Here is a 12838-nt window from a genome sequence, read left to right as displayed (position 1 = left end):
GTAGATGTATGTGTGAGCACTTTAGTCAAGGTCGCGGGCACTTGTAGTAGCCTTGGACACATAGAGAGAGAGAGTGTCAAGGACTATGAGTTTAGGGACTTGAGGCACTGGTCGCGGACTATCAAGTAAGAGAGAAACTTGGTATAGGGCCCAGGTGTGCTAAGTTCACTTGAGGGGAGGTGTGCTAGGCACTGGTCGCGCGGACTATCAAGTAAGAGGGAAACTTGGTATAGGGTCCAGGTGTGCTAGGAGTATTCACTTGAGGGGAGGTGTTGAAAAGTGAATAGGCTGTGTGCGGGAACAAGCCCTTGGTTAGAGGCTGTAAAAGAGAATCTGTAAATGTGAGAGAACCTATGAAAAGGTGAGAAGAATCTACTGGGAGAGAATAAAGGGTAGCATGAGAAGATTTAGGAAGTGTGGAGATATTCAGGGAGAGGCGGAGAGAATCAAACAAAAGAGGTGGAGTGAATCAAGGAGAAATCAGTGGGATTGGATGCTTGGATGTAAACTCTATAAATTGAGGCATTGGCCTAATGAGAATTTGTTGGTTTTTGATTATCCATGCCTACATTAAGCTATTTGTTAATTAATCACGTCGTAATTAATCATTTTGTTAATGATGTTGATTCTAGTATTTGATCCACCATAGCTCATCACATTGCTGTAATTTTAACAATTTGACTATCCACACCTCTCTCTGAAACTAGCATCATCTACGTAAAAAGGAGTATTCTCCTGATCTATTAGTCAATGTGTGCGCTCAACCTAGCATGCCATTGATCTATCAACAAGATCCAACCTATTTAGAGATTTGGTACAGTGGAAGTGCAAGTAGAAAGGAGTATTTTCCCAAGCTATTTGTTGTCAATGAACTAAGGCTAGCATGCCATAGATATATCAACATGATCAAATATATGAAAACTACTATCCCCTCATGTAAAAAGCTATTCAACAATCCCAAAAAAGTGTAATATGTTCACACATTAAAGGCATAGTAAACATTTTACCTATAGTAACGTGGAGGACGTGTAGGAAACTACAATTAAAAGGGATGAAGAAAGCCCCATTCAATGTCAAGATGGCTAGAGAATCCATAGTAAACATTTTGCCTATAGTTACCTGGAGGAAACTATAGTTAAAAGGGATGATGAAAGCCCCATTCAATGTCAAGATAGCTAATGAATATTACTATAAAAGTGGTACGGGAAAACTTCATAAACTGATTTTAGTGTGCTTAAAGTGGAGGAATCTTACGTGATGTTATTAGGAAGATTATAGCTGAAAATTGCCAAGGTAATACATAACTAGAACAAAGACCATCTACTAACACTCTGGGATAATGGGAAGAGTTTTCAAATATGGATTTTTGTAAAGGGAAGCGTTATTTCGCCATTGGATCTCAAAGAATCTGAAGAACCAAAAGACTCCAAAATAGAAGAAAGATTGACGATTAAGAAGATCTGGTAGAGGACATGGATCTATCTTGAGCAAAACAATATTAAAAAGAGCAAACTAGGAATAAAGAAGGATTGAAAAGCATGTTATATGATCAAGGAAAGCCAATATAAGAAGATGATACTAGGATAAGTAGGAGAAGTTGAGTGCAAAACATGCTAGGAGTCTATAATAGAGGCAAGAAATGAAATATATCTAGACAAAAGCATACAATTACCACCATGTGTTAAAACCTCAACCACTAAACGACTCCACTTTAGAATAGCTTAAACTCCATATTGCATTGAGAATAAATGGAATAATCATGGATGGCCAAATGAAAAAGGACATTTTTCAGTGGTTTAAATTCTATTATCCATAAATAATAAACCTTGAAGTCATTTTACATCATATTTGTTATAACTTTTATACTCATAGCCTTTGTAGGAAAAACTCTATAAACCTATCAGGGGAGAAAAAAGAGATTTTAAAAAGGGAGAGATGGAAAATTTTGATAAACATGAGGTCAAGTAACATTTCCGGTTGTAATAATAGTATTACAAGCATAAAAAGACCCTTAAAGACTAAACAATTGCAAGGGAAGTCATAAAGTATTACGATGAAAAGGATAAAAGAATGGCAATAAGAGGCTAGTTCATCAAGCTATCCTAAACCAAAGTTATCTCAAAGACCAATGGCATAGAACATTTGTGAAATACTACTCAAGAAAGGTGCACAAATACATCACAACTTTGGAAAAGGATGAGCTACTAAGAAGTGATGTTAATCACCAAGGGGAGGGGATTGAGTTTTGCAAGAAAATGTTATACTAGTGGATATGCACACGCTCAAGGCAAGGAACCAACAAAACCATAGGTGTAAGAATGGCTATTCAAGAAGGGCTACTAATCACCAAGCGGAGGGGATTGAGTTTTGCAAAAAATGTTATACTAGTGGATGAAGGAGCATATGCACACACTCAAGGCAAGGAACGAGGAAAACTATAGGTGTAAGCATGGCTATTCAAGAATGTACTCTGGGAGCCAGAGAAGTATGTACTCCAGGAATTTCTATTCAAGAATGTACTCTAGGATCAAGAAAAGAGTCTAGGAAAACAACAGGAAAACCAAAATGCATACAATTGGGATGGGCTAAAAGAGACGAGTAAAAAGGTAAAAAGTATAAGGATAAAGTAAGAATCAAAGAAAGCAAGACAAAGGTAGTAAAGCTAAGTTGAAAGACTTAGGCTAATAGAGAAACTACCAAACAAAAGGAATAATCAGGAAGAGAAAAAGCAAAAAGGTCAAGAAGCACAAATAAGAAATAAGCATTATAGAAGAAGAAAATTTTAAGAGGACTATCGCAGATCTAGTAGAAGACTAGGAGCAACTAGGATTGGATTTGTAAAGCATTTTGTTCTTAATAATAAGGAAACTTCAAGAAGATTAGGTAAGGATAAATGAGCAATCAAAGCTGTACTTTATTTAATATAGGCTATGATATCCTTCCCAAAAGAGGCAAGGATAGGAAAGATGAAGAGGAAGCTAGCAGATACAAAGACGAAGAATAGAGGTAATACCTATCTTGAACGAAATGAGAGAACTAGGAATTATTCATAAAAAATCTAAAGAAACTAGTCTCAAATGGAGGTTCTAATGAAGTCATTAATGAAAACATCAACAAAAGGAATCTCAAAGAGAAAGAAGAAGCAGAAATTAAAGTGGTGTAGCAAGTCAAAAACTATAGCAATAGGGGTTAGTCAAGTCAACAATTCATGTCAAGCCTACAAAATTTTGTTGTAGTGAAGTTTTGAAGATTACAAGCTTGTAAATTATGTCAATCCTTGAAATTTCCACACCCATAGTTATTTGACCAATGATAGTAAGCATAGAGGTAGAAGGTTACCTCTCTAGTCGCTTTTTACTAGTCACTTTACTCGAAAAGCCCCCTTCTTATTTTACTAGCCATTACCTTTCTAGTGTCTATAATGTCTTTTCATAGTGCATATGGAATAAGGCATAAGTGAATTGATGCTCTTTAGTAAATGTCAAAACAAAGTTTGTCTACCAATTTTTGTTAGATTAATAAGAGATTTTTTAAAATCTTTCAAGGAAAAGTTTAGAGTATGTGCACACTATAACCCATGTTATCTTACAAGCTTGAAAGCAGATACACCATGTGATACTATTGTTGCTACTATTGTTGCACTTACATTTTTTTAAGCCCACCTATGACACTCATATATTTTAGCAATATAATGATATGTCTTCTCTCTTAGAGACATGTACATTGCTTTAAAAAATGCAACTACTCTTGGACATATACCATAACATAAATCAAAGGCTTGGATTGTTAACCTATCCATTTATTTAGTGTAATTGCACATCAGAACACATTTCAGTTGAGATTTACCTTCACTTGATTCTTCATTTTACTAAGACATTCATGCTAGTAATCATCTTATCTTCTTTGTGTCAAACTATCCTCATTACAATCTTCTCCATGAGCTACATTCATGTAAGACACGTGTAGCTTATTTTTTGCCTTCCCTTTTATATTTAATTGCTATATAAATTTGAAGGAAGATGCTTGCACATCATGGCATGGATTCTCACATCTATCTACATTACAACCAATGCGACACAAATATTTTTGTTCCTTGTTTCTCCTTACTCCATACCCACTCTTATTTGTAAATAAAACCTTGTATTAAAGTTTAAATAGTATACTTTCTTACAATCTATATTTAAGCGTATTGAAAAAATGATTATATTATCTTTTGATTTTCTTGAGACATGATTTTTTATCAAGGTACATAAAAAGGTCTTTCTATTTGGAGTGAAAAATATTCTTTTTTTCGTTAATTAATAAAGACGTCATTTTATTCCATCATTTTTTATGAGATTTAGTTAATAATGTCATCACATCTTACCTTCTAATACTTAAAAATAATAATTTAATGTTTTGACCAAACATTCATAGCCTGGTAAAATTAAAGGATTTAACGAGATAAGGGGAAGAGTATTATATCAATTTTGTTTCATGTATTACTCTTCCCATTGCCTTTCATGAAATTTATCATTATAATAATATTGTCTTCCACTTTATTTCAAAATTTTCATTGTATAATATGTTGCATTTTGTGTAATTCAAAAAAAAAACTCAACGTATATGCATACTCTATTATATTATATAGAATGTTTTACTCTTTAACAAAATGACAAAATACTAGTATTTCTACACGTGTATATATTATATATTTTCATGTCTTAAAAATTTTTATAGTATAAAAAACTATATCAAGAAATAATATCTAAAAAATAAAAAATGTAAGAGTAGTGCTAAAAAACATGTATACTAACTTATTATTTCACAAATGCACAAGGAAGAGCTCATACAAGTTCAAAACTAAATCAATATTTTACAAATGCACAAGCAAGGCTCATATATACTTATTTTTTCCATCTTTTTGAGAGATAGGAACACCATAATTAAGTTTCTATGGCCAATAGCCAGTTTTTGTGCACACGTGTGCACATGCGTACACACATATACACATGCATGCACGTGCACATGCACATGCACACACACATATTCACTCACTTAAACAACAATTTACATGAGTAAAACATTCATAAGAAATTTGTTTTCATATAAATAATTTTATATGCAAAATATATGGCTAAAATAAATTATCAAAAAACGTGACTCATTTATCATCATATTGTCCACTTGAATTATGCCCCTACTTGTGTAATTCATCCATATTTGTTGTATAAATCAATTTTCAAACCTCAAGAAATGCAACCTAGAAATATGGAAATTTTTAAAAAGACTTGCCCCATCATGCAACCTGTCTCCCACATAATCTATTAGAGAGGATGCATAGATTAAAGTAGCTAAGTCCTAGCTAAGTAGATCATTTTTCTTTCTAGAGTAACCTTGTGCATGTTAAACATGAAGAAGTCTCGCAAACCAAGGAGTTTGCTTGTGTTAAAAGCAGGATTCAAAGAAGCCATGAATATTTGTTATGGTATAAGACTTGTAATTATAAAAGAGTATTTCCCATAACAATCAAGCCCCCAATATGCTAAAAAAGGCTATTTATAACATAACCAAATAAAATACACATGAAATAACGTTGGTCAAAAGCTTGTAAGAGAAGTTAGATAGTTGGAAAAGAAAGGAAGAGAGTAAGGAAGATTGATGGGCATTGTCTTTGGTAGAAAAACCCTTTCAATTGTGATAAAGTTAGCAGCTGGCTTATCTTACAATTTATACTTAGGGCCTTTACACACTACCTTGCAAGGAAGCAAAATTGGACCCAAGATTCAATCATGGTTGTTTGATTGCACCTAAAGCTAATATGGGTTTTACACATTGCCCAAGAGTGGAGCACAAAGGGAGGCCAAGGTGCCTTCAAACTCAAAGACAAGTGAGGAGTTGTTGCTATAGACATCCCAAGGCTAATAATGGAGATGCTTGCTGAGGGAGGACAAACAAACACACGTCAAGCCTGGAGTTGGGTTTGTGGATTTCATTTTTTTACTAAGGTAATTTGTAAATGTTGTAGTGAGTTTTAGCTATGACTCTATATCCCAATCTATAGCATAAAAAGTGGAGGTGCAGTATAGTGTGTAATGGGCCTAAAAATTAATAATCAAATGGGAATTCAACATCCCAATAAGAAAATTAAATAAGCTAAAGATTATATTAGAAAATGGTACTTTGTGTGTGTGTGTGTGTGTGTGTGTGAGAGAGAGAGAGAGAGAGAGAGAGAGAGAGAGAGAGAGATGCTCAAGCAATGAGAATTTTTTCATATACATTCAAACATATTTGCAACAAGACACAACTCAATATAAATTATGAATTTCTTGCAACATGCTTAGCTTGTTTCACATGAGACATCACGCCTTGAAAGCTTCTAAAAGGAGTGCTATAGTTAAAAAATACCCTACATTAAATTTATTTTCTTTATCGATATTTGTGCCTTCCATAAAATTTTAGAAAATATGCTTGTGATAAAGACACTAAAGCATCAATATTTCACATTTACAAATCTTAGTAATTGAGAACATTACTAGGAAGAGGACCTAGATTGTGTTTTGGAATATTGAGGTTAATGAATTCCTTTATAAACAAATAGAACCTACATTTGTCCTAAAGAGGCTAGCAAGTTATTTCAATTATCATTTGATTTTATAAACAAATAGAACCTAAATTTGATTTTACAGTTGTCCTAAAGAGGTTACCAAGTTGTTTCAATTATCATTTATTACTTGTCTTTCAACAAGGAAATTGTTGGTCCACCAACTCACTTTCAAGAAAGTGATATGCTTTATTTAAGATTAGTAATGAGAACAATAAATCAATGGCAGTTAGTACATTATCTAAGAGTATGAAAGGACATTGTGGGCGATTGTGAATGTTTCCTCACACCAAACGAAAGAAGTTCAAACTTCACTCTTAGGGAAGGAGTTGGCCAATGTACTTCATTAGTGAACATTAAAGCATGATGTGTTGTTTTAAAGCACAGAGGACACAATCATACACTATACATGCTTACATACTTGCTATTGATTTAAAGGTTACTTGCATTGGACAACTGATATTGCTTATTCACATGTCTTTCTTTGTGTAGATCCTCAATTAATGATGAAGCTTACTTGGAGTATGTGAACACCCTACACATAAGAAAAAAATTGAAGGTTTTGTCACATAATTGAATTTGGTGATGTATCCATTTAATGAATTGAACATGTGGAAGGGTCACAATGGTAAGGAATTTATGGGAAGTTTTAAGGTTTAGATGCACTCCCAAATAAAAGGAATTTATGAGAAGTTGTATGGCTTAGATGCAATCCTGGATGCATCTTATAAGGGTAAATATTTTATAAGACATAAGGAAACTTTGAATAACATGGTAGGTAAAACAACATCAAGATTGAGGTTCTAACAGTTTTGTTATGCTAAGGATGGGCTAAAGGAAGAGAGAGAGAGTGTCTTGATGAGCATTAATGGGCACTGATAAGGGGACATTTGAATGGGGGCACCCATAAAGCGCTGTAATAGTGACGATAATGGTTGAGTGTGCCATGGCTAGAACTAATATAGAGAAACATATCATGGATGAATGGTACTCATCCTAGGAAAACACCCATGTAGTCACTTGCAATCTACTAAGGCTTATTTCCAACACATGCTCACATGACACACTATTATTAAAAATTGGGTGCAAACTCTTCACACAAGGTGCTAGTAACTTCATGGATTTCTTGAGATCCAATTCACCAACAAAATGGAAGGTATGTTTTTTTTTTTGGAGGGCCATGCCAAAAAGGAGTCGATGAAGTCATTATTTGCTTGGAAATATCTGCATGGACCTTATGTCATCTTGTCACTGCTGATTGCGTCGAAGTGTGCAAGGACAACCCTAGCTTACCTGTTATTTTTCAATGGTGATGTTCTAAAATATGAACATGTTTGTATGTGACATGAGAGCAAACATGCCAAGACAATGTTGACAACGTAGGGTCTTTAAAGACATAACTCCCTGCTGGTGAAAAGGCAAGATCTCACCCTCTTGTCCTTCATGGGGATCTCTATGAAAAGAACTGTGTGCAAGAGCATTATACAGAGCGTGCGCCATGCACACACACACACACAAACACACACACACACACCACATGTTTTTGCTGGCATCCTTCTTTCTTTCTCTCTAATTAAACCGGTGAGACCATGAGAACAAAGGGCATCCCTTAAAAAAAACGGTTTATGAATTAAACCTTAGATCTTGAGACGCATTCACACTGCACGACTGAAACTGGCTCCTTATTCTACTTTTTATGAGCCTGCACCTTCGCCTTAGGTCTACTTTCTGCTGAGGCATCGCCAGACCCTCGTCGCCATAGCCATCGGCATCCTGGTATGCCTTCTGTGCTCTGTTTTCTCTGCGTGTGGTTTTCTTTGATCTGTTGTTACTGTGTCGTTCTCACTATCTGTACCGTCGCATTTTTCTGTCATTTTTCTAGGGTTTCTGTGGATCCTGTATATTGGTTGCCATCACGTTTTTTCCTGCGTTCTTAGGGTTTTCTGGACACACTGAGAGAGAGAGAGAGAGAGAGAGAGAGAGATTGGGATTTTCTACGGTCATTGTGCGCTCTCTCTCTCTTCTGCCCCCCCCCCCCCGTTCCCCTGCCCCCCTCGCGAGAGAAAGAGAGAGAGCGCTTGCTTTCCGTGCTTTGTAGATCTCACTTTTTAGGGTTAACTGATCTCTTGGATTTAGGTTTTCTGTATGTAGAAGTATTTTTCTTCTCATTGTACGAGATGTGTTTATTGTCATGCGCAGAATCTGTTAACTGCCTGAAGATGGGACGTGGAGTCAGCAGTGGGGGTGGCCAGAGCTCTCTTGGTTACCTGTTTGGATCGGATGAGCCACCAAAGCCAGCAGCAGCGAGAGCTGCTGCGGCTGCCGTTGTGAAGGAGAGCCCACCTCCTGCTAACCAAGCACCTGCTGGTCTCAGCAAAAACACTGCCTCACCTACACCTGAAAATGGAGTGAGCCCTGACATTGCTGCTGGAAAGCTTGGTAGTAATCCAAATAACTACCATCGTGCTGATGGACAAAACACAGGAAACTTCATAACTGTGAGTGTTTGAAGAGTTCTCTTTCATGTCCATGATTTATGCATGTTACCGAGGTGTTGGCTTCCACATTTCAATGCTGCTGCTGGATTAACTCTCTTAAATTATGTTGGTCAAGTTCTGAGCAAAAATACACACATCACAGTTCTGGGACGGGAATGCAAGTGACACAGCATTCATGCAATTGTTTCCCTGCACATACATGAACACCCCCAGTGGGAAAAGAGGGAATGCCTTCCAGGCTGGCTCGATCTACATTCCTACTCGGCTGCTAGATTATACCTCTCTCTCAAGCAATGTTGCATGTGTGCACCACTTTTTAAAGCAACACGCACATCAGAGTGGGGCAAGGATGTAAGAAACGCATATAAGTGCACCCTGAGAGAGAGAGAGAGAGAGAGAGAGAGAGAGAGAGATGCAGGCTGGCATGTGTGCATGCTTACACACATACGGATCAAAACTTGTGCAATTTTAATTGATGCATGCAGGATCGGCCTTCCACTAAAGTGCACTCTGCTCCTGGTGGTGGTTCTTCTCTTGGTTATCTTTTTGGTGGAGGAAACTGAATGATTTGTTGGAAGATGTTCTCTGCTATGTCATGGCTCTGCTACTAGTCAGATCTGACATGGTTGCTCTGCTGTATCCAAAAATATCTTGTTTACTACAAGCTGGTGAATTGTGTTACCACACTCTGGTATGGTGGGTGGTTGCCTTTGGACCATCGTGACGAAATGACTGGTGTTCTCAAGATACTGTTTTCATCATTCCAGCTGCCACCAGCTCAAATGTTGCAGTGTTTAATTATGTGATTTTTACCATAATCTAGTCATTTTTGTGTGTCCAGCTTGGAAGTTGTTCACAATATGTTGGTTTTCTAAGGTATAAATGTAAGTGTTGTTTAGCCTTCTACTTCTTATTTTTTATTCTTTTGAGAAGACCTCCCATAGTCTGATTGGGCCTCTGAAGATACCAATTAACTCTCTCTCTCTCTCTCTCTCTCTCTCTCTCTCTCTCTCGCATTCACACACCCGTGCTTGTTTTCATAGCAGTGCTTCTCAACCCAGGTCACCCTCATTCATGTTGATGTGTTCAGCACTGGCATCAGGATACACGACTCTAACTGGCATTGGGATACATGACTCTAAACAATGCTTTCTCATTTTGATGGACCTGTTAAGAATCTCAATGTGTAGTTCACAGAAACTCAGAACTTGGAATCTTGATTTCTCTTTTTGGAGATATAGCCTTTACTTGGTTTGGGAAGGTTTGGAGTACCACGAAAGGGGTACCGACCAACCTGAGTGTTTCAGTAAATCAGCAAGCAAGTTTCAAGCAGATTTTGAAGTATAATACTCGACCGTGAGAACACCTTTCCTAGAGCTACACTCCTCTTTTACACGAAAGGTGTACCGACCAGCAAGTTTCAAGAAGATTTTGAAGTATAATACTTGACTATGTAAACACCTTTCCTAGAGCTACACTCTTTTATCCTGGACGACAGGCTTAAATGATGTTTGGTTGGATGTGATTATAACATGAACTAGTTAATGTAAGCTTACGACAGGCTCGGGGGTGCCAAGAAAATATGTGCCAAGCCTGCCCAGATACCACATGACCATTGACTTGAAGGGGCTTGAGTACTGTAAATGCATCATACATGAAGCCCTTTATATGTGTCATGCGGCTTGCAGCCAGATGCCTATCAGCTTTTTTGTCAAATTGAGAAGGGAGTGTCGAGTGGAGGTGGGATTGGTTGTCCGTGGGCATGAAACTACCTGCTAATTTTAGTGTTACCCACTGGTTTCTTTCTATGGATAAGGGTGGGCCCGGTTTTCACAGTTAGGAAGTCAGTCATATTTGCATGCTACTATTAGGTGCGCTGTCCTCATGCTTTACGAGCTGTTAAATTGGGCATCCTTACATGCAATGCATCTCGTACGGATCCAGTATTGGTCAAGAGCAGGCCTGCTCATTGATAGCTAGTACTGAAAAGAGATGCTTAACATGGTAGGCGACTTTTGGAGTTCTTGTTGGGTACTTGAGAGGCTTGGTTTTCTCTGTCAAAGCCTGTGCAAAGTTTCAGGGATCATTGTCTTTGTTGTGTATGCTTGGTTTTTTTTTGGGTGAGCGTGGTGTGCAGTTTTTGAAAGGATTGTAGCTTGTGATGGTGGTCTGGTGGTGAGTGAGGTGTTCAGCAGATAGTTGTCTTCTATTTGTGCCTTTGCCTCTTGGGTTCCACTTGTTATGCTTTTCAAGGCTACCTTTGGAAAGTGTGGGTTTTTGCTTGTGTTGTGTGTTGAATACCTCAGTACTGTATGTGCATGGTTCACAGTATGCTTTACATATGCAAAACACCATCAAGACTCTGCGCAATTCCATTATCTAGTTGAATAGCTTCTAAGGATGAATTTTGATGTTGATTTTCACCTAGAGAGTTCACGATAGATGGATTCTCAATCTGGAGGCTTTTGAGTCCACCGACCATGCATCTTGCCATGTGTTCTTCACTTTTGACATGAGACACAGATGCTCATCTTTCCTTGCACAATTCTATGAAGCTGATGCATATTAAAATGAGGCAATTGACTTGTTTTGATGTCTTGGCCGAATGACTTATCACACAGCAGTTAACTTCCTGACCTTGATCGTTGCCTGTGCAATCTACTTCTTTCTGTCATATCCTCCTCTGCCTCTTTCTGGCTTTATTGCCCATATGATTGGCCTTGGTTCTCGTCCTGAATGGCCACGACTAGCCATAGTTTCTTGAGAACTATGCTAACCAAAAATGTCTCCACCTCGATGACTATGGCCTTTGCCTCTTCTTACATTTCCTCGAAGCAGAGGCATAACCATTAGGCCTTTCATCCTCAAAATGTGGTGATCTTGTTGCTATTGTTGGTGAGCCTTCGGGTGTGTGTGTGTGTGTGTGTCAGTGCCTGCATGAGTGCTGATTGTTTGCATTTGAGCATGCCCTTTGTAAATATATAGCATGGGTGACTTGTGGCGTGTGACCTAAGGCTAATGAGGAGGCAAAAAGGGTGGTGCTAATGGCATGTGAACAAGGGATGGAAAGGGAAGCTTGTTGCATTGGGAAGAAGAGACAGAGGAGAGGACGTCGATGGGCTAGCATGCGACAAAATCATAGTCCCCTCAAAACACCATGTGTAGATGAATGATATGTGTGTATGGTGATGAATGTTAAATCCATGATGGGCAAAAGGTACGTGACATCTACATGGATAAGATCACATGCACAAATTGAAAATAGAAGGATCATGGGTGAAGTGTGGAAGAAAGGCGGCACAGATTCTAGAGAAATTTAAGGCGACAAGATGTAAAAACGGGGAATTGCATTTATTAAAAGACCCCCAACCAAGGTGACGAAGGGGAGCAAAAAGCAAGCGCCTGTCTTTTTGAATTGAGAGACTGTGAAGCTGTGAATGTAGAGGAGAGATTGTGGAGCTGCTACCAGTGCCCAAGGAGCTGACGGCGAGCAGAGGCATACTGAATTTGCTATAGGAGGCCGAGGGAAGCAACAGAGGGCTGGTCGAAGTACTGCATCTCCATCGCTAAGGGAAGCGGCTTTCAAAGGTTCCAGAGTCAAGAACCAGAGAAGAGGGCGACTAGTTGGGGGCTGCTACTGGAAGCTTGTGGCGTGGGTTTAGTTGGCAAAGCCAACGACTTTAAGATGAGGTATATGGGGACTGTTACGGGGAGCTGCAGCTTGGGGGCTTCAGAAATCAAGTTGCAGACCACTGAG

The 12838-nt window shown here is 38.1% G+C and overlaps 1 protein-coding gene across 1 annotated transcript; it reads left to right on the top strand.

Moving 5' to 3' along the window:
• The first annotated feature begins 8221 nt into the window (after positions 1–8221).
• On the top strand, positions 8222–9921 carry LOC147609338 (protein SPIRAL1-like 2). The gene is made up of 3 exons (XM_086787789.1): positions 8222–8359; positions 8783–9081; positions 9567–9921. The coding sequence occupies exons 2-3, from the start codon at positions 8803–8805 to the stop codon at positions 9642–9644; spliced, it is 357 nt and encodes a 118-aa protein (XP_086643915.1). The 5' UTR covers positions 8222–8359; positions 8783–8802; the 3' UTR covers positions 9645–9921.
• Positions 9922–12838: the final 2917 nt, after the last annotated feature.

Source organism: Cibotium barometz, chromosome 51 (genome assembly GCF_041138505.1).
Source record: "Cibotium barometz isolate CiBa-2024 chromosome 51, ASM4113850v1, whole genome shotgun sequence".
Lineage (NCBI taxonomy): Eukaryota > Viridiplantae > Streptophyta > Polypodiopsida > Cyatheales > Cibotiaceae > Cibotium > Cibotium barometz.
Note: the sequence above shows the minus strand (reverse complement) of the source record. Positions and strands in the feature narration are given on the sequence as shown.